Raw genomic sequence first — 26,220 nt, 5'->3', positions numbered from 1 at the left:
GTAAAACTTTTAATAGGGTATGTAATATAACAGCCATTTTTGTACCCTGGTAAAACTTTTATTAGGGTATGCAATATAACAGCCATTTTGGGTCCATGAAATAGATGACTTTATTTCCTTCAACATGTCAAGAAATAAAGAAGTTTAATTTCCTTCTTAAGTAGAGAGTAAATTAATACATAATAATTTGAAATGGATATGTCAGTTCACTGTTGTTATTGTTATGGGGTTTAACACCATTTTTCAGCACAAGATGGGCTAAACAAAGCAGTCTCTGATGTAGTACTAACGCTATTGTGTGGAAACCATTTTTTTTATCTCACTGTCACAGTGATCCTGACCTTTGACCCCAAACTAGATAGGCTTCTTCCTGACCCAAAGTGCAAGTCATCCTGGTATGTAATGTTATTGTGCTCAATTGTTCCTCTTGCAGTCAGCACATGTATCTGAAAGGCCTCTTGCAGTCAGCACATATATCTGAAAGGCCTCTTGCAGTCAGCACATGTATCTGAAAGGCCTCTTGCAGTCAGCACATGTATCTGAAAGGCCTCTTGCAGTCAGCACATGTATCTGAAAGGCCTCTTCCTTAGCCACCTGCAAGCTGTCCACAAAGATTGTTAAAAGTAGATGGTTATGACCTGAATTAGTGCTGAAACAAATCTGGTAATAGACACACAGAACAATGTCATAATAGGGTCAGATTTGTGGTGGCCTGTATAAGAATGGTAATTTCTGAATAAGCAAGGAGCATTGGGTGTTTTTTTAAAAATGCTTGTGGAATCCAAAACATAAACAAAACGCAAGACACAAACTGATATGTACAGATTTATTTCATTTTTAACCATTTCGATTTTTTGAATATTACAATGACCCATACCTGTAAAGAGAAATGTAACAAATGTTCCATGAACTCTTATCTGCATACAAGTGTTGATGTATACCCTATAAAACATGACTTGCAAAAGCTTTAACATAAAACTTCAATGCAAAACTTGAACAGAGCCGATGACATCACTCCTAAATGGTCCATACCTATAACTTAGACGAGACAATAAAAAGTCAACAATAAATGTAATTTTTTGCTGTTATGTCTGATAATACCAGGTTTAAAAAACCACAAATTCTCTATGTTGAAAATCTGACAACTCAGTTTTGATACTGATATGGAAGAATGCAAAAATCATACAAATCATACACCAGGGGATGGGGCGGCATTATTGCAGAATTTGACCACGCTGAGGGGCTGGAGGTACATAAAATTATTTTTCCACACTATGTGGTGTTTTGTGCCATGGTTTCAAATATTTTGGATACCCAAGAAGTTTTCTATTTGTGTATGTTTATCTTCCTTGGATCAAGAATATATTCTATGATAGCCAAGCACTAATTCTGACATGTACCAGGCTGAAGTTATCCATAATATCTCGACAAATTTTAATCAGAATGTATTTCAACAGAAAATAAACTCTTATCAAATACAAAATAGGATAAACAAGAGAAACACTATTTGCTGTGTGTGCCTTGTATTTTTTTAAAATTTTTGCCAGAAAGTAAAAGCTTAACATTTAGCTTAATGTAAGAAACTTTTAACACCAAATTTAATCTACAGACTGATGAATATGCAATCACCATAGTGATCACTATAACAAGCTTCTGCTATGAACTTAAGAAAACCTATCATTCCAAAACTTCCTGCCATTAAGGGAAGCAACTCCAACTGGCTCACCTATAGCAGAAAGACAAATGGACTCTGAAATGTCAAGGCACATGTGCTTCAGCTGCTTGTCAAGAACAAATTGGAAGTGCAGTCAATTCCAGAGATATTCATCTATTTGTCAAGAACAAAATGGAAGTGCAGTCAATTCCAGAGATATTCATCTATTTGTCAAGAACAAATTGGAAGTGCAGTCAATTCCAGAGATATTCACCTATTTGTCAAGAACAAAATGGAAGTGCAGTCAATTCCAGAGATATTCAGCTATTTGTCAAGAACAAAATGGAAGTGCAGTCAATTCCAGAGATATTCATCTATTTGTCAAGAACAAATTGGAAGTGCAGTCAATTCCAGAGATACTGATCTATTTGTCAAGAACAAAATGGAAGTGCAGTCAATTCCAGAGATACTGATCTATTTGTCAAGAACAAAATGGAAGTGCAGTCAATTCCAGAGATATTCATCTATTTGTCAAGAACAAATTGGAAGTGCAGTCAATTCCTGAGATATTCAGCTTTATTTTTTACACACTGCTGCATTTTAAAACTGCAACTGGATGTACATCAATTCAGAATCTATCATTGATGCTATTTTTTGAAATAACTAACAAGTAATTAAGTCCTTGGAATTGCCAGACTGGCACACAAATATGATGCAAGATTAAAATCTACTTGCAGCCATCATGAATACAGCTGTACCTGTATACCAGTCAAAGAACATCATGACTGTTTGCATTCAATGGTTACTTAAAACAGGTTCTTTATTCTCAGCATAGTTTGGCTTCCTCGAAATTGTAATGGGACATCAATTATTATTACTTGCCCCTGGGTAGGTTAATCCAAAGTAGCTTTTAATTGCCCTGCACAACTGTTAATGTTAAGTTCTGATGTAAGTATTAACTTTTTTTGTTTTTTTGGTTGAATTATGGGCAAATGTAAAAACTTGTACTAAACCTTTCATGGGCAAATGGCTTCTGTTGAATTTTATTGCCTGGGTAATGGGTATGCAAAAGAGGGTCCACCCCACCCCATCTTTAGTGTTAGAACAGAACCAATAGAAAACTAAAGGTTCAGTCTCATTATATACCACTGAAAAAAATGTAAAGATTTTCATAGTTTCTCTGAGCAAATAATAAAACTATAATAGGTTATTTTTGTTTTTTGCTTAAATCTGTGCTGGTCAAATAAAGTTTGTGCATCCATAGCTAAAAAAACAAGAAGTTAAGGATACGCAATGTGAAAAGAAAGACGCACCTCGTCACATTTTTGAAACCTTAACAGAAAAATAGATGAAGAAATATCAAAGGGAGACATTTCTTACAGGATGCAGTGCATTTTGTTTTGTCTGACAATAAAGACAGCATGGAATTAATATTTCAGTGATAATTTTTTTTATTTTTATAAAGGATTCCACTTTGATAGTTATTGGAAAATAAATTTTCATAACCATAAATACTCATTTACAAGCCAGGTCCAACTGCAAGCAACACAAACCCTGATCTGCTGTCACACAGTGCACAGATAGATCCGGGTCAATGTTGTTTTTTTCTACTGGTTACTCCTAACAAACTACATAGAACCATATGTGATTGGGTTGGTACAGTTTGCAGCTGGATCTAACTTTTACATGAGTATATATGGTAGCTTGTATTCATTTAAATTGTCCACGCCTTTCCCCTGTTCTAATGTTTTGCACATAAAAGTACAAAGTGTCAAAATTCTGACAATATGTAACTTTAATTAGCATAATATTACACTTACGGGACATGAATTTCTTCTCTTTGGTTCCTCAACTTGCTGAATTTCAGCGACACAAATTCAGCATGAGGATTCTAACTTTGGGGTTTTCATTTTCACCATAATTTTGTGCCTAAAAAAAAGGGGACGTAATTGAGTGCAGTGTCTGATGTAAAACCCATGTAATGACGTTTCCCCAATGAACCAGACTTGCACAATTTTGACACAGACTCTTCTGAAGATGCCAAAAAAAGAGATACTTATGTGTCAATATGTCAAATTGCATATATGCTGCAATATATCAAGTGAGACCCGTGTCTCAATCTCAGGTAGTACATATTTCTCAATAGTTTAAGTGGTACCTATGTCTCTGTATGTCAAATGATACCGATTTCTCAATATGTCAAATGTTACCTATTTCTCAGTATGTCAGATGATATCTATTTCTCAATATGTCAAATGGTACCTATTTCTCAGCATGTCAAATGGTACTTATTTCTCAATATGTCATGTGGTGCCTGTCTGAATGCATCACAGGTGTGGCAGAAAGTTCTGAGAGTATAGAGCCTAATATCCTGAAATTTTTTAAAATATGTATCTGTCACTGAAAGTGAAATAACGTGATAAGCAAAACACCCCTTTAGTTAAGCCTGACTTTAATTTAGTTAGAAAGGAAAAACTTTAACTGTTACCTTAACATAAAAAAACTTTGAACTTTGACCTTAACTGAGGGTGTGGATGGATGGATGGTCATACAGACATGCATATGGATTCCAAACTGATTTCTAGGCAGATCTTCTGCCAATGTGGGTGCAATAAAAATCAACGTCATCAATCCTCAAGTTCCAAAGTTTCTAAGTCTTCTTCCACCTGATCCAAATCCTCGCCAGCGAATAAATCTTCATCAATTGGCATGTCCACTGTCATATCACCATTCACTGTCACCGACATTGCAACAGCTATTGCCTCATCCGTATCTTTCTGAGCCTGATCAATATCGCCACTGCCTCCAGCTGCTTCAGATAATTTATCATTTTCTTCTCCTAAAAAAAAGCCAAAACAAGTAAAATTTATTTGGTGACCAATAAAGTGATATACTGAATTTATGTTAATCTATGTAATAAAAATACATGCCTTAATTAACAAACATAAACTTTTTTCAGTCAAAATTTGAAAAAAGTGAACCTTGCGCATATTTATCAATTCTGGCATGCCTCAATGGAGTGATGTGGCTACTAAAACCCACTTAGATCATTCCCATTTTCTTTACACTTACCACTGTCATGTCTGATGTATTGCTACCACTTTATTGCTCAATCAAACTAAAAAAAATGGTAGCATGTTTTTCTCTGCAAGACATCTGATACATTTTATTTCACTAAAGAACCCACATAAAATGCATACAAGCATAAACCATAAACTACATAATTTGAATAAACTACTGGAACGTAACATGATTTAAAGTTTAAAAATAAATATTTTCCACATTTTGCCTATGGAATTAGTAAATATGTATGTTAGCTCACAAGTAATGGTGGTACCAAAGTTAACAGTGTTTCGTGTACTGGGTTGATACATTTTGTTGTTGCTGAGTTTAATTATAGTGGCGTGGGCACAAATGTGCATGTGCCACTTTTTTCTGACTGCACCGCAGCCTGCTAGTTGTTCCTCGGGAAGGGAATGGTGCCACCTCCCTCCGGCTTTTATGGGTTCAAGGAACCCTGATAGTTTGGCCTCAATCTGTGGGTCCATAAAGGTCCCTTACAGTTGAATGGTTGGCTGTCATTAGTGGGAAGGAGAGCTCAGGAACGGTTCTGGTTGCTTCACATCGCTGGTTTCTTGTTGCATTTGCCTGGGGTCTTATGAGAGTATGGTCAAATATTTTGTCAAAACGAAATTCATTTTTTTGAATATTCTATCAAAGATACATTTCAATAAATTGAAATTTCTGCACAAAGTTATTCTGTAAAGTTTGGGTAGCCTTCTTTGATATATTTCAATTTTAATCTACATAATATTGATCCCACTGCACATGTAAGTGAAAAACCTATAGAGGAAGGGAGCTAACTCTTCTAGACATTATGTACATGTGCAAGGACATCTAGTTACATTCGTGTGAGCTTATGGTGATAAGAGCACCAGCCATGAGAAATTACATAAATAAAAACTTTTCTGGTATTACCCTGACTGTAATACACTGATTTTGTGCACACAAACCATGCATATGGCTCCATACAAACTAAAAGTTAGTAAAACATTTATTTATGAAAAAAGCAACCAGCTTGATTAATAGTACAATTCAACAATTAGAAGTCTGTCCATATGACAAATTACCCCCACCAAGAGGATGCTAATAAATAAATTTTTCTTTAACATAAGTGCAAATACAAACAGGGGCCATAACTCTTCCTAAATATTTTTCAGAACAATATTCTTTAAAACATAAAGCCACACAGCAAATTTGGTTTGTTAATTAAGCACTTGAAAGTATCTGAGTAGAAACAAAATCTGTTACAAATAGACAAATTTGAAAGAACACCATGGACAGAAATGGATAATACTTTAACACTATATCAGACCCAGACTGATGTCTATTCTGACCTTCATACCTAGACAAATGTCTTTTCTGATTTTCAGACCCAGACAGGTGTCTATCCTGATTTTCAGACCCAGATAAATGTCTATTCTGATTTTCAGACCCGGCATATCTCTGACATTCATACGTAGACAGATGTCTATTCCGATTTTCAGACCCAGACAGATGTCTATTCCGATTTTAAGACCCAGACAGATGTCTATTCTGATTTTCAGACCCAGACAGATGTCTATTTGCAGTTTCAGATTCAGACTATTTGGACAATGAGACCCAGTCAGATATCTATTATAAGACCAAAACATAAATTTTTGTACAATCTACCTATGTTTTGTCACCATAACTCTGAAAGCTGGTACAAATAACAACTGTGTGTAGCACCCACTGAAATATCTTGCTGACTATTACTCATGTAACTGGTCCTCCTATTCAGTGAGCCTCACTCCCCTCTCCTGCAATGAATAACCAGCTCTGCTGATGCAGGTCACAATACATGGGGCAAATCTCCAGTCTTGATATGATTCTCTCATCTTTCAATTGAAATGACACCAAAATCCAGTTTCCTAAATTTGTATTTGGCCACAGTTCAAATGAAGTCCAAACTAATGACCCGACTAATGGACAGATATCTATTCAGTCACCGTCATGTAGCAACTTACTTTGCACTTTAAAGCAACATTTAGTAGCATTCACCTTCATTGCAGAAAAAACTTGCCCATAATATCAACACCTTGAACTGCTGTAGTTTTTATTAAAAATTTTCCTTATAATATATACCAAAAAAGATAAAAGTAAAGAATTATACTATATGCCTGCTCCATTTACTAATGTGACTGTGGTGGGTGGGGAGGAAAACAGAAACAGTAAAAGGACACATTTCTCAACATTAGAGAAATAAATCTAGCACTGTCATCCCTTGCCAAAGGTACAATTCTATGAATTACTGTAACCATTAATAAATAACACAATACCTTCATTATAATTATTTTCCACAGGTTTTCCATATGTAGGTTCTAGTGTGCTTGTTTCCCCTATCCTAAAATTACTGGTGGATACTGTCCCAGTTCCATCACACTCTCGAGCAAGATTGAGAAGTTTGTTGAGATCTAACTCAACAATATTCCCTTCATCCTGAAAAGATAAATGTGTAAGTATGATGGTCCCTCGATTTAAATCCCCTCGGTATTCTACTGTCCCCCTCTTCTACTTCAGGTATGTAGTTGGGTTCCATTAAATTGGTCAAACTTTATGACGGCATCTCAATTTATTTCCAGTTTAGTTCACAGCTCTTTAGAATCCTTTATAATGTGGCTTTGATATTTGTGAAAAACCTTATAAGAATATCCCTCAAGATCTGCTGATGCATGATATGACAGTAGTTGTTGTTTTAGGGATTAATGCCATTTTTCAGCACACGATAGGCTATACATGGTGGCCAGTATTGATGGTGGAGAAAGAACCCGGGAAAACCACTGGAAAAAACCACCGACCCACAAGAAGCTACTGGCAAGCTTTCTCATATACCCACGTTGGCTGAATCCGAGACTCGAACCCACGCAGACAGAGGTGAGATGCCAATGACCTGTAATGGACAGCGCTTTAGACCACTCGGGGCCCCACATGACAGTAGTAATATAGTGTAAGATTTCAACTCTGATATTATGGTAGTGCTACAATGTTAAACATCAAACCTGACATTTGTGATGGGAATAAATTGTCTCACTGCTATAACAATCAATGATGTGTAACTCTACTCTGACAGCATGGACAGGGCCACTGGAGGCCAAATTTCCAGGAATATTTTACATAGTTGGCAGACCATATTGACACTGTTGCATAGCTTGGAGTCTGACTGCTCCATTTGCACTATAGTAAGTTACTCTTGATTACTTTTTCCTTATCTAAATAAATCCTGGCACAATCAAATGGTTTTCAAACCCTGCTGACTACCATTTCAGTTGTTTAAACAGGGATGGTAGATAAGATCTGTGAAGAACTTTTCCTTATCTAAATAAATCCTGGCACAATCAAATAGTTTTCAAACCCTGCTGACTACCATTTCAGTTGTTTAAACAGGGATGGTAGATAAGATCTGTGAAGAACTTTTCCTTATCTAAATAAATCCTGGCACAATCAAATAGTTTTCAAACCCTGCTGACTACCATTTCAGTTGTTTAAACAGGGATGGTAGATAAGATCTGTGAAGAACTTTTCCTTATCTAAAAAATAAATGCAGGCACAATCAAATGGTTGCATTTTTCAAACTGCTGAATGCCATTTCAGTTGTTTAAACTGCGATCTGTTAAGAACGTTTCCTTATCTAAGTAAATGCAGGCACAATCAAAAGGTTGCATTTATCAAACTCTTTTGACTGACATTTCAGTTGTTTCAAACAGCGGTGGTAGCTGAAACCTGTGAGGAACTTTTCTTCATGTAAGTAAATGCAGGTACAATCAAATGATTGCATTTTTCAAACTCTGTTGACTGCCATTTCAGCTGTTTGAAGAGTGATGGTGGCAGAGCTGAATATGATAAGAAAGAAACTTAAGCATTAGTTCACAGTGTTTATACTGAACTCTGAATCATAACTTCCAAACTACTGACTCCTAGGTCCCACTATATTCATATACATGTCTAACTATTACAGATACCTATGTCTAACCATTACCGACTTATTTGTCACACCATTATTGTGTCTATTATTTACAGCTGCGTCTCACCATTCACATGTGAAACAAAAAAACCAACCTCTTCATCTTCCCTTTGAATTGTTTCATCTGTGGCTTCCTCGTCATCATCAGCCACAAAATCCGGATTAAACTCGAACAGCTCTCGACCACTGATCTGCAAGAATTGATGCAACAATTATTCTGGATGCAGCGTTCATATTTAATAGATGTAGTGTTCATATTTGACAGATGCAGTTTTCATATTTAGTGGACAGATTCATATTTAGGATACAGATCAGTTCCTTCCTATAATGAATAATTTGTGTTCGAGAATAGCTGTTCATTATAATTCATGACTAAATAGAGAAAAACAGTTTTATTAATATTTTTATTATGTATAATGCATACTTATTAAAGATATAGAAAATAAATAAATGAATAAATTTAAAAATAAAAAAATGATATCTTGATATATTGTCAATGAATATTCAATATTTCATCAGAACTCAATTATATAATAAAAAATTATGGCGTGCATAATACTTACTATCAAGTATTTTATATATTATTAATAATAATATTTTAAGAATTAATTTAAAAATGCACTTTCATTTTTAAAGAATTAGTAAACTTATTTTATGATATTAGTTTATACTTTCACCACTTAAGTTATTCTGCAAAGTAGAATAATATAAAAATATTCTTAACAAATTGTACACGGGACATAATTTAAAAAAAAAAACAAAATCCCCCCCATGTGTTGGTGTTGTTTGTTTTATAATTTGTTCATTATATTGGCACAATCATTATAATCAAGTGTTCTCTTATGCAAAAATGCTTTCAGAGGTAATACAGTGTTCATTTTAACATGGAATTCACAATATTCATGATCACTGGGGGGATAACAATATCAAAATATGACTGCAATCATAATGCTCTAGCTTTTATTTCTAAAAGCATTTGCCTGACTCAGAAAACACGTCAAATGAATTGTAGCTGTGAGGAAACTTTTCTTGTCCATTTCAATAACAAGTGCTTTTTTGAAAATGAATGTGACATCTGGATCTAAAGACTGATGCATGAGCCAACATACATAACTACATTCATAAACCAACCAATATTTTTAAACTGAGATAAACTATCAATGAAAACTCTAACTGGAAACATTCTCATTCAGGATTCACATACTGACTGGAATACTGACACCCAGTCACCCTGGGTTCACATTCTAACTGGAATCGGATGGAATATCAAGATCCAATTATTTTGAACACCCTTGCAGAAAACGTGAGTATCACAAAAGATGGACATAATGCAGTCCTGCCAACCCTGACAAGTCTGTCTCAGTAAGGCTGTTGTAAGTTTGACCAGTTTTCAGTAAGGTAAAAAAAATCTCATAAACTGCTATTGTAAAGCTCAAAAACATAATTAAAAGTTCAGTATTCAAAACATGCAGCAAAAATAAACATTATGTTCAACTGAAAAGTTTGTAAAGTATGCATAGACTTTATTTACCACTAGTACAGCTGCACAAACTCTAGTTCCAAACCTTATACAGTTGCACAGGTTCCAAACCCTAAGCAGCTCAATGGCTTGTTGCTATTTCTCAACTTGATGTAATTCTTATCTTTTTCCATTACACATGACGATGGCAATATCACCCACCACAAGTCATACTCAAATTCACATGTGATGTCCAATAAACATAATTGTGTCCCTTCCAGCTTTTATTCACAAGAAACTGAACATTCCTTTTTGATTATTAAAATTTTTCAAGAGGCTTATTTTCCCTTTTCCCTTTTGTCTTAAACATGCATCTCTTGCTGGACACCATTTTTAACAAATTCTATAATCAACAGTTTGATCATGCAGATGCTTTGCATGAACAAATAAGTGCAGTTTAAAGCATCTGTTGTTGTTGGGTTTAACACCATTTTTCAGCACACGATACTCTATGCATAGCGGCCAGTATTAATGGTGGAGGAAGAACCCGGGAAAACCCAGGAAAGAACTACTAACCCACCCAAAGCTACTGGCAAGGTTTCTCACATACCCACATTAGCCGAATCCGAGACTCAAACCCACACAGACAGAGGTGAGATGGCAGTGATCCATAACAGAGAGCACTTTTGACCACTCAGGGGCCCTTAAAGCGTCTGAGATGTTGCTCTAAAGTAAGTCTGGGTCCCTACATAATTTCACTAGTTTTAATATGAAACCAGGATCTAAAGCCTAAAAAATCCGTATTTTTTGTCAATGAGTATTTTTACGTAGTTTTTGCTTTTATGCCTAAAATCTGTACATTAAAGGTCATTTTCGTATGACTTGCAGCAAATTCGTAAGGATCGGTAGGTCTGCATAATGTATAACTGTTAACAAAATAAATATTAAAATGTCTTGATGCATATATACTTCATTACTTGTATGTATGAATGCTTAAAGGCACATCAGCACAAAATAGGCTATACGGTGCCAATGAATACTTAGTAAAGTTTGACAAATGTATGACCATGAATTGCACAATGGTGTATGACGATAAAGCCTTCCCAAATAAGCTTAAGTGATTAGTGTTAGTAGTAGCAAAGATGTTAAAATGTTATATTGGGTCGGACAACATCTTTAAGGCAGCCAGTATATCTGGGAGAATGAACCCAGAAAAATCCAAAGAAGAACCAGCAACACACTTGAAGCCACTTGCAAGGTTTCTCACATCTCCACACTGGCCAAGTTTGAAACTGAAACCTATGAAGACAGAGGTGAGATTTCCCTCTGTATATTGTATAAAAGTAATAAAATGTAAAGGTAAAATATAAAAAAAACTTTAACTATATGGTCAAAATTTGTTATACAAACTACATTCACTAAACAATTCTGCTGCAATGTGATTATAAGGATTCTTTATTTAGTTCACATAAAATAACTTCTGTCCCTGGTGGAGAAGTGATCTAAGGCAGTCACCAATACAGATCACTCATATATCACCTCTGTCCATGTGGGTTCAAGTCTCAGGCTTGGCCAACATGGATATGTGAGAAATCTTGCCAGTAGCTTCCTGTAGGATCAGTGTTTCTTTCAAGGTTGTTCCTCTACCAAATATACCTGCTACCATGTACAGCCCACCATGTGCTGAACAATGGTACCAAACCTAGTACAACCAGTTTCACAAAGTAGTACTTAATTACTTATCACTACTACTGCTACAATTATGCAAAATATTTCTGTTTCTAGTGATTATAGTTGGTTTTTAAAAGCAATTAATTAAAATGTAGATGATGCCTTTTCGTTTGAGTTTCTTTATATACTTACTCCAAGCATTCTTCCCGATTTAAAGTCATTCTTTTTCTTGTCTTGTTCGGCTCTCTGTTTCTCTTCTTTTTCTTTCCTCTGCAAATAAATGAACACAGAGAAATAAGAATCTTTCAGGAAACTAACTAACTATTAAACCCAATGGTCTGCTTGAGATTGAAATGATAACTGTGGAATCAATTACAGCAAATCTCTCAAGTTTTCCGAAGAAATGGTTTTTGCTACTTAAGCTAATGAATTAAATTTTTGAAAAACTTACTGATATAAAAATTTAAATTCGCTTTTTGTGCCAAGGTGCAATAACATAACACAATTTGATCACAATATGCTATGGCATATAGACTAACCCAAACACAATTAACAAAAACCAAAATGGAAAAAATGGTGAGAACAGTTTTGCATAAATTATTAATAATAAATGTATTAAGATCTATAATGTCTTTGTGGGTATACATTTTTGTGACTAGGAAACATAAGCACTCATAAAAATGTCCCTGATAGTGGCAGAATTGCAATTTCCCCCGACAGTAGATTAATTTAGACTGGGTCTTTAGATTCATGTTCCCTAGCAAATAAGAAGTCTACACCAAAAAATGGAATCCATTGTGTTTCTGTTGTATGAAGATAATCCACAAAAATAAATAGAATCCATGATGTTTTTCTGCTGTTATAGGGTAATCCACAAAAAATATATCCCACTGTGCGTGTTTCTGCTGTAGATGGGTAATCCATAATAGTTGTGTCAGAGCTGCAAGCCATGAACCGATTTCGTTCAAAAATAGTTTATAATAAATAGATCATGAAGAATTAGCCATGATTGACTTTAAACTTTGATGGCGGTACTTAACAATTATCGACTGAAAATGTTGTAGGCAGAAATAATTTTTAATTCTTTTAGCTCCAGTGACCTTAATCATTGACCTTTTGACCCCAAAATTAATAGACTTCTTTTGTTCAAGTACAAGTGAAGTTTAGTCCAGATCTGTGATATTTAACTGCAGTGATGTAGGGAAAGTTTTTATTTTCTTCAAGTCATACTTATCTTGACCTATAACCTGAAATGATTAGTTTCTTTCTGTGTCTGTGTGTCTGTGTGTTTATGTGTGTGTGTGTGTGTGTTTTGGATTTTTAACTTTTAATGTAATTAATTAAACTTTTTTCAGTCATATTGCTATGATGTCTGCAGTGTGGCAGTTTATAGTGATGTCTAGTACTGGGGTATCATGCTGCAGATGATGTCCCACCAAACCACATTATCCTGACACCAGGATGACCAGCCCTAAAACTAAGCTCTCAATGCTGAGCACAAAATGAGGAAGCTGCTAGTACCATTTTATAAGTCTTTGTTATGGCTCAAACGGGGTTTAAGCCTGCAACCTCCTGCATCTGAGGCGGACACTCTAACAATCAGGCCACCAGTGTGGTCTAATTTCTTTCTGATCTTTAGACAAGTTTATGATGTGGAACTAATGTTACTGTAACAATTTTTCTTCTTTCATTCATTGCAACCATTACCTATTGGATCCAAAAATAAACTGATTTCTTTCTTACCCAAAGTGCATGCCATCTACCAAGTTTCATAAAACAAGATGAAATAAAGATAAAGTTAATATAAAGAAACAAAAACAAATAAAATAACAGAAGGATAGATATAATTGATGGAACTCTTGATATATGATGTATATTTCTGCAGGGATATTAAAAAATCATTACAAAAATATAAAAAAATCCCACTTAAAAATCAGTTTGAATTACTTTATAGTATACAAGAAAAAGAAATCTTACCTTTTTATCTTTCCATGTCAAAAATGTCTCCAGAGTCACTTTGGTGGTATTGGCTCCTAAAGCAGCTCTCTAATGAAACAAAAAAATTCAATGAATGTTATGTAACATAGACATACACTACACATCTATTTATCCATTTTGCGATTTAATGTTTTTGTGACTTTGACAACAACCTTTAACAAGTACATGTAACATGAGGGCATTCACCAGTGTCTAAAAAATCATATAATCACAATAGTTAATTACAGAGCAACAGAACCTGAAATCTAGGTCACTGTGACCTAGATTTGACTGATAAGTGTAGTATTTCTCATAAAGCATCGAAAAACCACGACACATGACTCTGCAAATAATAGTGTGAGAGAATGACCTAATATAGATGACAACACAGAGCATTTTATACGTTGTGGTTGTGGACCATTCAATTCCTTGTATATGGCCTAGTCCTGTCAAAATGGAAGTAGCTCATCTGTGTGGGGAGAACATCATCTATTTCATCATGTTGGGACATGTTGAAGGATGTTTAATTCATGTAACCGATCCATGCATCCGTTTTGAGATAGGATATTTTGGCTGTTTGCTTAACTCTTTCCCTTGCTGTACAGCAAAAGAGTTGAACCCTGAGGTGGCAATGTCATGTGGTGGTGACCTATAAAGATTCTGATTGTATAAGCAATTTAAAGTTGAATCTTCCACAGATAATTTTCACCTATGACAGAACTGCAGACCTGGCATTGGGTGGAAACTTCAGTTCAATCCTGTGAGGCCGAGTTACACTCGTCCAAATAAGCTCTAATAATGATGAGGAAACTTGAATGCCAGTTTCTTATCTATAGATTAAGGTAGTGAAGTCAACATCTCCTACACTACCTGCAGAGTAGTTCAAGAAAAATATTCATGATGGCGACCCACTACACTTGCAGCACTTGTGAATCATAACCTATTACTGCTAACATGTTGCTAAATACAGTCTCCTGGATGGCACAGGCTTGAGGGCAAATGAAGGGACCTCTCCTGAAAACTGAGGTTCCAAAGAGGACATCATAAACCGCAAGCATTTGAGGTAACATGCAGTCAGAAAGATCCATGAGGGTGTCCATGTAAAGTGTATGTCTTCCACAGGCAGTACTTAGCTGCACTATGTGGTCAGACTGATTTAAGAGAGTGCCCGTATAGACTGGGCATTGTCTAAAAGAGTGCCTGTATAGACTGGGCATTGTCTAAGAGAGTGCCTGTATAGTCTGGGCACTGTCTAAGAGAGTGTCTGTATAGACTGGGCATTGTCTAAGAGAGTGTCTGTATAGACTGGATATTGTCTAAGAGAGTGTCTGTATAGACTGGATATTGTCTAAGAGAGTGCCTGTATAGACTGGACATTGTTTAAGAGAGTGCCTGTATAGACTGGACATTGTCTAAGAGAGTGCCTGTATAGACTGGGCATTGTCTAAGAGAGTGCCTGTATAGACTGGGCATTGTCTAAGAGAGTGCCTGTATAGACTGGGCATTGTCTAAGAGAGTGCCTGTATAGACTGGGCATTGTCTAAGAGAGTGCCTGTATAGACTGGGCATTGTCTAAGAGAGTGCCTGTATAGACTGGGCATTGTCTGCTGGAAGTGTCTATTCTTGATGAGCTTGGCAGTACTGTGCAATTTGTGGAACTGGACAAGTTCGTTTTTTGTTGTTAGATCAAATTGTGGTCATGCCCAATTTGGCTGTCATGACTTTGACCAATTTGTGTCATTTGGATGTTTGATCCACATAACCAGTCCATAATTCTGATGTGAGAGACTATAATTGATGGTTGTCGTTGCTCTCCATCTTGTAGCCCTTGCATGTGATAGGTTTTCATCACCCAAGTCATGACTGAATTCTGCCCATAAGATGCAAGTCTGACATGTAGTCGAGGGGTGACAACCAAAGGAACTATGTGTGTTGAGGGGTGTCCTATGGTCGAAATCTGCAATACAAAATAGAGAAGACCCTCTATACATCTAGTGTACTGAGTGTCCTGTTTTATGAGCAAGAGCTGTATTACCCACGAAGATGGTTACCTGTAAAGGGGAGCACATGAACTGTACAGGTAGAGTAGAAATAGCTATGATTATATCAAATGTGGATGGGAAAAATAATAAATTCTAGCCACAATAAGCCATAGGCATGTGAATCTGACTGCACATACCAGAAGAATCACTGGAGCATTGTTTATAGTACTGACATGCACAAACAGGAAGACAAACAATTCCTTTCTAGTCACAGCTTACCCACAGGAAGGCCAATGGATTGTCTATACAGATAAACATCACTCAAGCATTACTTACAGTAATATGCATAAGCAGGACATGACTGAATAAACCATGTATAGAAAACTTACCTGTATGCATCTGACCAGAGTAGAAGCTATACAGTAATATAAGCAAGTTTCTATATTACACACAAAAACCAGCACATAAAATAAAAACTGAAGCACCATAGTTAGATATGTACAAAGTAGGTGTGACAATGTTCATTATGTGACAATTTTACCTGTAGGAAATCATATTCAAAGAAGAAAAAAATAATATAGTTTGAATTCCATATTTTCTCCAACATTTGCCACAAATATATTGGGAACTGTAGCTTCCTAATTTCACAAATACATTATTGTGACTTCCCTCAAACTTAGAGGCATGTATTTTATCAAAATGTTTCCTATTACAAGTATTAATTATCCAAAAAGCAGTATTATCTTTCAAGTTATTCAAAACTTTTCCTACCTCTTTCTCTATTAATTCCTCTAATGACAACTCATCCCCTTTGTCTTCTTTCTTTTGGTCTTTTTTCAATACAAACCCTGAAGAAAATAGGTAATTTGAAGTAAATGAACTACAGGCTTGCAATGAAATTAAGCATGTTTAATTGATCTGTGTCTTTAAGAATATTAGAGAAATGGCATTTAAAAAAATTGATCAGAGACCTTGACCTTGGATATATAGCCATGGATTATATACATGCCAAGCATCTTTTACAATACAAAGCAGAAACCAAAAAACTTTAAATATTTAGCTGTGACTTTGACCTTTGTGAAAAGACCATAAAAACTGAAATAAAACATATCTAGTGACAATATATAACTATACTCTGTGTGTGTGTGTGTGTGTGTGTGATTTGGATTTTAAAAGTAGCTTTAAAATATTTCAGTCATATCACTATGATGTCTGTAGTGTGGCAGTTTATTGTGATGCCTAGCACTGGGGCATCATGTCGCAGACAACGTAACATTATGTCCCACACAGCCACATTATCCTTACATCAGGCAGACCAGTCCTAACACTAACCTCTTAATGCTGAGTGCCAAATGAGGCAGCTGTTAGTACCATTTTTTAAAGTATTTGGTATGACTCGGCCGGGGTTCGAACCCACGACCTACCGCATCCGAGGCAGATGCAACATGTCATCTAGTGACAATATATAACTATATAAGCAGTGTGACTGGGACCTAACACTGACCCTGAGTCATTTTACCATTACACCACCACTATCCAAACAAATAGTCTATATTACCATCATTCTCCTGAAATAATGTATACCTCCCCAAGCACATCCACTTACATCACTATCACACAAATACATCCCATTTAGAAAATTATTTGCATGTCATACCAACTAAATTTTCATACATTATCAGTTCATAAAACAAACAAAACAATTATTTTTGTCCAGAAAACTTTCATCCAGTGTATCCCCCAAGGGTGTAAAACTGAGGGTTAAAAAAAAAACCTTGGTGTCAGATATGGGGGTCAAATAAAAAATGTCAGGGTGAAAAAAATGTACTGACAAATTTTCATCTCACCCATACTTTTTAAGCTTGAAGCAGGATATTGCAACTTGCACAACATACTCTCTATCTCTCTCTCTTAAAAATACAAATAAACCAACACACACAATTAACAAACAAATGCACTGTCCATTCAAAGATTAAATTTTATTAGTTCATTTTTCTCTTAGCTTAAAGTTGTACTTTTAACAGTCTCCTTATAATCTTTTTGTAGCAATATTACAGACCAACACATTACATACAAGCCAATACAAAAGCCAGTTAAATCCTTTTAACCAAATGGCTGTTAATTTACTACCCATCATAAAATGTGTACTATCATCGGTTTCATTATACTTTGTCCAAGAACACATTTATCCAAAAATCAATAAGGCTAAAGATTAGTTTTCTTTCTAATAAGTTACACTTGAACTTTAAAATCTTTCTTTTATTTGCAAGTTAAAAACCAACAAAATCTGCAATAACCCCCTAACTTTGTAATCCGAATAGCGCATTTGTCTCAGCAAATTTACTGATTTCTTTGTTGTGAAAGAATGTCTTGGGTGATAATGTGTTCTCCAGATATCTTGTGGCAAACAAGACAGGTTTTTTAAAACTCTTAAACCCTGTCACAAAAGAATTATTCACTTTTGCAGTCTTCACAATCATGCGATCAAAAGTCACACCAGTAATCCTAATGGATGTGCCGTATTCCAGTCAAGGGAATTATTTTCTCCATTTTTCATTAAAGTCAGATCCACAGTTACTCTTTTGTGTTCTGCTTCTTTCACTTTCTTTGCTAATGATTCTTGTCCAAGGTGTTTTAATCTGGTGATCACTTTCTAGTGCAACAAGAATTGACATTAAAACTCTGGACGACATCTTGTTGAGCTTGAAGGAAATCGCTTGAGCTCGCACAACTCCGTCATAACATTGTCTATGCTAGTCTGGTTCCCTGTTTCATATGCAACACAGGGTATAAATGAGTGGCCGAGTGGTCTAAAGCGCTCTTCGTTACAGATCACTGCCATCTCACCTCTGTCTGCGGCGGTTCGAGTCTAAGATTCAGCCAATGTGGGCATGTGAGAAAGCTTGCCAGTAGCTTCTCGTGGGTCGGTGGTTCTTTCCAGGTTCTTCCTCCACCATTAATACTGGCCGCCATGTATAGCCTAAAGTGCTGAGAAATGGCGTTAAACCCCACAACAACAACAACAACAACAGGGAATAAACGAAGTAGGGAACCAGACCATGCCTATGCTCGAAGTACACACGATGCCATCCCTCATCCAAAGCATTGGATATTAAATAAATCCTCATCAACTTACGTGAATCTTTTGCGTTAAAAAAAACCCCGCATGGCAACAAAATGTGTGCATCAATTTTTTCCAGTGTGCATCTCTGACGCAAGAGAAACACTGTTCATCTTATTAAATCTTTGCAAATTTTACGCATTTACAAATTTTTAAGTCTTTTTTTTAAATCTAACCAATAATTAATTTGTTCATACTGGAAGAAAAAACACAAATCGAATGCATATTACATCCCATGTGTTTAGTAATCCTCTATGTAATCAGATGTAATGTATTGCCAACTTTGAATATTACTGACCAGGAGTCTCAATGACCACTATGCTTGGTCAAGGTAAGCAGTCTTGTACTAAACTTATTGAGCAGAAACCATTATTTTCTTCACAGGGTAACCATGGCCAAGACCTCTGATCAAATGGTTTCTTTATTACCAAAGTGCTAGCCATACAGGAAGTATGGTAAAGGAACTTACTCTATAATTAAAGTTTTTCTGCAAAACACGTATTTCTTTTGACGCATAATGGCCTTTAACTTTGACCTCCAAGACAACAGGCATCTTCCTTACTTTAAGGTTAAGCCTGCCACAAACTTTTGACAAGGTACTCATAATTCAAAAACATTTTTCTTCTTTCAGACAGTGACCATAACCATTTGATCCCAAATAATAGGTTTCTTCCTTTCCAAATGCATGTATCATCCACAAATGTTGATGAGGGTAAATGGTTGATATCTGACGTTTTGTTCAGAAACCATATTTATTTCATTCATTGACCTTGACCTTTAAAGTTTTGACCCCAAAATTAATGGGTGTATGCCACCCACTAGGTTTGGTCCAGATCTGTAAGTTAGAATTACTTATCTTCTTTCAGTCAGTGACCCAGTCTAATGACTTTCTGACCCCAAATCTGACAAAGTTATTTCTCACCCCAAATGCAAGGGAGTCATAATGTCTCAATGTCTGGTGGTAACAGCAGATGGTAGACAACTTAAGATAAATGGATACATATTATCATAATTTAACATGAAAATTGCACAATATAGTAACTATATACAATGAACACCAAATTATAAATAGTACATATCCTGACCAGGCCTCTTGATAATAAAACTCATTTGATTCCAAATCTTATTTCAAAATAATCTGATCAATCAAAAGACTGCATTTGCCAAACAGCTCTGGTGGCCTAAGTTGTTAGTTGTTGTTCTTGTTGTGGGGTTTAACACCATTTTCCAGGAAAAGATAGGCTATGCATGATGGCGGCCAGTATTAATGGTGGAGGAAGAACCTGGGGAAACCTCAAGAAGAACCACTGACCCACGAGAAGCTACTGGCAAGCTTTCTCACATACCCACATTGGCCTAATCCTAGACTCGAACCCACGCAGACAGAGGTGAGATGGCAGTGATCCATAATGGAGAGTGCTTTAGACCACTCAGCCACTCAGGACGCCCCTAAGTTGTGAGAACATCTGCCTTAAATGAAAGAGATCGCAGACTTGAACTCTGGACAAGTCATACCAAAGACTTATAACAAATTGTACTCTTTGCTGCCTCACTTGGCATTCAGCATTAAGAGTTTTATATTATATCAGAACTCTATGGTCTTAAAGTAAGTAATAGAAAAGAGCGAGAAGCAACAAGCTTTGTAAAATTCAACAAAAATTTATTTACGCAGAATACAAAGTGAAAAAAATTATTAGAAAAAAAGAAGAACCAATGGTATTGGGAATTAAATCCCAAATAATCCTAGAATTACTAACACAAGTCCTAAATGAATAAAGTTCTGAATAAACATGAATGGTAATCCAAAATAAATCCAACACTGGAAGTGTTGATGTGTCTGTGATGGCCCACACTGTAGTGATGTACCAACGGTCTTTTGTAGAAGCACAATAATACAATCCAAGAATATGTCCTTATTTGAAAATTTACAAGAAATTCAAGTCTCCATTTCCCAGCTTGTCAGTGTATAAATAATTTGAATAAAAAAACTGGACACAACAATGATTCTGCCTCAAGATCTTACAACACTGATGAATAATTTCTGGAAAAACAAGATTACATAAAAGTCCTCCACGTGACCTCAGGTCACAATTAACATGTTTTTAAAAAAAATTATCTAATGGAATATTTCATTCTGGAAGGTTCCAAATGTTTACAAAATGAAATCTTAGTTATAATTAAAAAGTCTATTACTAAAATTAAAATAAAAAAAAAACAGGCAAAGATAATAATTTGAATTGTTAATCCATACTCACAGAGAAAAATGTAGCTATGTATTAGTTGTTTACAGAATTTTTAAAAAAATCAACGATTCAGGTAAGATAGAAAACGAACTTGATTTTGGACAAGGTCAAGTCCAAAGTACAATTATCCGTAGTATATAATGAAATAGAAAGAAAAAAAAAAAAAACAACAAACAATGCAAAAAAAATATACATAACAGTTATGACTGGCTGACCAGTTGTCAGGATAATGTAACTGGAAGGAACATGATACCCATGTCTGCGGCATGATGCCCCAATGCTAGACATCACTATCAACTGCCACACTGCAGACTTTGTAGTGATATGATTCAGACTGTAAAAGATACCTTAAAAAACCAAATTACAAACACACACATGCATCTGTCAAATTCAATTGTTACTCAACATGCAAGTAAAGTTTAAAGATGGAGGTATCCGTTGAACAGGCAGATCAGGATCTATGCTTCAAAGCATTAAGTGGAATTAACATCTATGGACCCTACATTACCAATGCAATCTGTAACATCAATGGACTTGGAGCACCTTAAATCTCAAATATAGTATGTAACATCAATGGCCCTTAAGTTAAAAATGCAATCTGTAACATCAATGGACATTATGTCACCAATGCAATCTGTAACATCAATGGACCTTAAGTCACCAATGCAATCTGTAACATCAATGGCCCTTAAGTTACCAATGCAATCTGTAACATCAATGGCCCTTAAGTTAAAAATGCAATCTGTAACATCAATGGACCTTATGTCACCAATGCAACCTGTAACATCAATGGACCTTAAGTTACCAATGCAATTTTCAACATCAATGGACCTTAAGTTACCAATGTGATCTGTAACATCAATGAACCTTAACTTACCAATGCAACCTGTAACATCAGTGGACCTTAAGTTACCAAATTGATCTGTAACATCAATGGACCTTAAGTTACCAATGTGATCTGTAACATCAATGGACCTTAAGTTAAAAATGTAATATGTAACATCAATGGAGCTTACATTACCAATGTTGACTGCTCTGGTGGCTTAGTGGTTAGAATGTCCACCTCAGATGCGGGAGGCTGCTGGTTCGAACCCTGGCAGAATCATACCAAATACTTACAAAAATGGTAGTCAGCATTAAGAAGTTAGTTTTAGGACTGGTCGGCCTGGAGTCAGGGAATTGTGACTGGGTAGGACATGATGCTACATGGGGCCAGTACTAGACATCACTATCAATTGCCAAACTGTAGACATCATAGTGATATGACTGAAAATTATTTGCATTTTATTAAATTTTCATTTATTTATTCATCATTCTGCATTTTGCATTCAGAGTTTTCTCTATACTGCATTTATCATTTCATCTGCATTCCATTTTGGTTTCACCAGTAACATTACTCGTCTGAGGATATATACCCAAAGAATTAAGTGCTTTTTTCTGCAAACTTACCTGGTGGCAGCGCATGTCTGTACATACAAGTGTCTCCTCCATTTGGACATGTCCAGAACCAACCATATTTTTGAGTCTCCACTGCTTCGAGGAAAAATTTACAAATCTGAAAGAAAATGGAAGCATATGAACACAACCCACAAAAAAGTCAGTCAAGATAATTCTTTCATTAACACTTCTAGACAACTCTATTATCATGAGATCCAGAACCTGCTGAAATTTTGTTAGATCTTCAGATCCCACAGCAAAGTACAGACTTGTTTAAATACTCCTGTAAAACCTGGATATTTTACAGTGCAGTAAGGTGTAAACAAATTTGATAACACCCATAAAAACTTATTTAAAGTGAAGTAAGGTGTAAGTCAGCATCTGTCACAGCTGACTATTAACGTTTAGTGAGGTATAAATCTGAGACAACAACAGAGGCAGCAGTGTAATTATTAGAATGCACTTGATAAAACAAATGATGACATTCCATGTTGTAATGTATTTGTTTGCTGCCAGAGGTCACCACTAGTCCCAATAATCTTCTGAATGAGTACAGTTACAAAAACATTTGTTCTGAGAGACAGTGCTAATATGATTATAAGCTTATGCTTTCTGTTGAACCCAAATCCAAATCATATGTTGTAATTGTTGTTGTTCTAGGTTTCAACGCCATATTTCAGCACAAGATAGGCTATACATGGCGGCCAGTATAACTGGTGGAGGAAGAACCCTGGAAAACCCAGGGAAGAACCACTGACCCACGAGAAGCTACTTGCAGGCTTTCCCACATATCCACACAAGCTGAGCCTTGGACTCGAACCCACGCAGACAGGGGTGAGATGGCAGTGATCCGGAATGATGAGCGCTTTAGATCACTCGGGGCCCCATGTTGTAATTGTATTGGACAAAGTTTCTCTAATGAATATAGTTTAAACTAAAACATTTGTCATGATGACTGTTAGAAATATTGCACAGTTCACGCACATGCCGATTCATTAAACATCTGCATATTTAGTTACATTATAGTTAGTACAGATCTACATCGTAATAAACAACACCCTACAATACAGAACTAAATATGACATTCAAATTACATTTAGAAAAAGTTCCATTTAACAATTGATATAATTTATGACACAATTTGTAAGAGGAGATTACTCTGATAAGCCTTTGGTAGGCTGTTGTTGAAATATTTAGGACTTGTCTCCCTTTACTCACTGACTTATTTTTCCATCTATGCATGCTTGGATTGCAGAATGTTTTCCCATGGCCATCACTGATGTGGAAGAGGCATACAGTGTGACCAGTATCTGTATTTTCAACCTTCTGTTCACCAATGTGCATTACCCATATCTGTATATTCATCCTTCTGTCCATCACCAATACAGATGGGACTTTATAGTGTTACCCTTATCTATATATTCATTCTTGGAAGGCATCTGGTGTCACCCATATTTGTAAATTCATCTTTCTGTCCATCACCAATGTAGAAGGGACTTTATAGCATCACCCTTATCTGTATATTCATTCTTCTGTCCATCACCAATGTGGAAAGGCAATATAGCATTACCCATATCTGTATATTCATCCTTCTTTCCATCACCAATGTATAGTGCAAGGGTGTGGAAATCCATTGTTGATATTGTCCGAGTCAGAATAACTTTTGCAAGATTACTTGTCCATGGACAAGTAAATTGTGGCAGTAGTTTCCATTTTGTCTGAACAATGCTTACACAAGTGCCATTCATTGTAATACCAGTGAGTACCATATGGATGTGTGGTATATTTATGCAGCGTATGCTGAAATTTATTAATTAAGACTGAAACCAGCCGCTTCTGTGGATACGATCAATGGAAGCCAATAGTACGGGTTTCGGTGATATCTTTTGATGGTTACATCAGAACAAATTTCATTGCTGGTGAATAGGGCTTCCTCTAAGAATCGTGGTTTTGAACCAATGACTTGAAAATATTATATATGTCTAAGACGAATATTTCCTCAGAATGCATCTGGTGTTGGTGTTTTGTGGTTTAACGCCATATTTCAGCACAAGATAGGCTATACATGGCGGCCAGTATAACTGGTGGAGGAAGAACCCTGGAAAACCCAGGGAAGAACCACTGACCCATGAGAAGCTACTTGCAGGCTTTCCCACGTATCCACGCAAGCTGAGCCTTGGACTCGAACCCACGCAGACAGAGGTGAGATGGCAGTGATCCGGAACGATGAGCGCTTTAGATCACTCAAGGCCCCATGTTGTAATTGTATTTGACAAAGTTTCTCTAATGAATATAGTTTAAACTAAAACATTTGTCATGATGACTGTTAGAAATACTGCACAGTTCACATACATGCCGATTCATTAAACATCTGCATATTTAGTTACATTATAGTTAGTACAGATCTACATCGTAATAAACAACACCCTACAATACAGAACTAAATATGACATTCAAATTACATTTAGAAAAAGTTCCATTTAACAATTGATATAATTTATGACACAATTTGTAAGAGAAGATTACTCTGATAAGCCTTTGGTAGGCTGTTGTTGAAATATTTAGGACTTGTCTCCCTTTACTCACTGACTTATTTTTCCCTCTATGCATGCTTGGATTGCAGAATGTTTTCCTATGGCCATCACTGATGTGGAAGAGGCATACAGTGTGACCCGTATCTGTATTTTCAACCTTCTGTTCACCAATGTGCATTACCCATATCTGTATATTCATCCTTCTGTCCATCACCAATACAGATGGGACTTTATAGTGTTACCCTTATCTATATATTCATTCTTGGAAGGCATATGGTGTCATCCATATTTGTATATTCATCTTTCTGTCCATCACCAATGTATAAGGGACTAGCATCACCCTTATCTGTATATTCATTCTTCTGTCCATCACCAATGTGGAAAAGGCAATACAGCATTACCCATATCTGTATATTCATCCTTCTTTCCATCACCAATGTATAGTGCAAGGGTGCGGAAATCCATTGTTGATATTGTCCGAGTCAGAATAACTTTTGCAAGATTACTTGTCCATGGACAAGTAAATTGTGGCAGTAGTTTCCATTTTGTCTGAACAATGCTTACACAAGTGCCATTCACTGTAATACCAGTGAGTACCATATGGATGTGTGGTATATTTATGCAGCGTATGCTGAAATTTATTAATTAAGACCGAAACCAGCCGCTTCTGTGGATACGATCAATGGAAGCCAATAGTACGGGTTTCAGTGATATCTTTTGATGGTTACATCAGAACAAATTTCATTGCTGGTGAATAGGGCTTCCTCTAAGAATCGTGGTTTTGAACCAATGACTTGAAAATATTATATATGTCTAAGATGAATTTTTCCCAGAATGCATCTGGTGTTGGTGTTGTGTGGTTTAACGCCATTTTTCAGCACACAATAGGCTATACATAGCGGCCAGTATTAATGGTGGAGGAAAAACCCAGGAAAACCCTGGAAAGAACCACTGACCCACGAGAAGCTACAGGCAAGCTTTCTCATGTACCCACACTGGGCGAATCCGAGACTTGAACCCACGCAGACAGAGGTGAGATGGCAGCGATCCGTAACGGAGAGCGCTTTAGACCACTTGGGGACCCCCCCGGGAACACATCT

At 36.1% G+C, this 26,220-nt stretch overlaps 1 protein-coding gene across 1 annotated transcript in view; it reads right to left on the bottom strand.

The window, feature by feature from the left end:
- Positions 1 to 812: 812 nt before the first annotated feature.
- LOC149789621 (zinc finger CCCH domain-containing protein 15-like) overlaps positions 813 to 26,220 on the bottom strand; it is a 51,104-nt gene continuing 25,696 nt past the window's right edge. Inside the window, exons 6-12 of the mRNA XM_089971648.1 lie at positions 22,599 to 22,704; positions 16,557 to 16,633; positions 13,804 to 13,872; positions 12,019 to 12,096; positions 8,792 to 8,887; positions 7,015 to 7,174; positions 813 to 4,493 (exon numbers count right to left, since the gene is read on the bottom strand). Of these exons, the coding sequence (XP_089827774.1) occupies positions 4,282 to 4,493; positions 7,015 to 7,174; positions 8,792 to 8,887; positions 12,019 to 12,096; positions 13,804 to 13,872; positions 16,557 to 16,633; positions 22,599 to 22,704 (798 nt within the window). The 3' untranslated portion in view covers positions 813 to 4,281. The remainder of the gene's footprint in view (positions 4,494 to 7,014; positions 7,175 to 8,791; positions 8,888 to 12,018; positions 12,097 to 13,803; positions 13,873 to 16,556; positions 16,634 to 22,598; positions 22,705 to 26,220) is intronic.

The sequence above is a fragment of the Sinohyriopsis cumingii genome, chromosome 10, assembly GCF_028554795.1.
Source record: "Sinohyriopsis cumingii isolate HCF-2022 chromosome 10, ASM2855479v2, whole genome shotgun sequence".
Taxonomy (NCBI): Eukaryota; Metazoa; Mollusca; class Bivalvia; order Unionida; family Unionidae; genus Sinohyriopsis; species Sinohyriopsis cumingii.
Note: the sequence above shows the minus strand (reverse complement) of the source record. Positions and strands in the feature narration are given on the sequence as shown.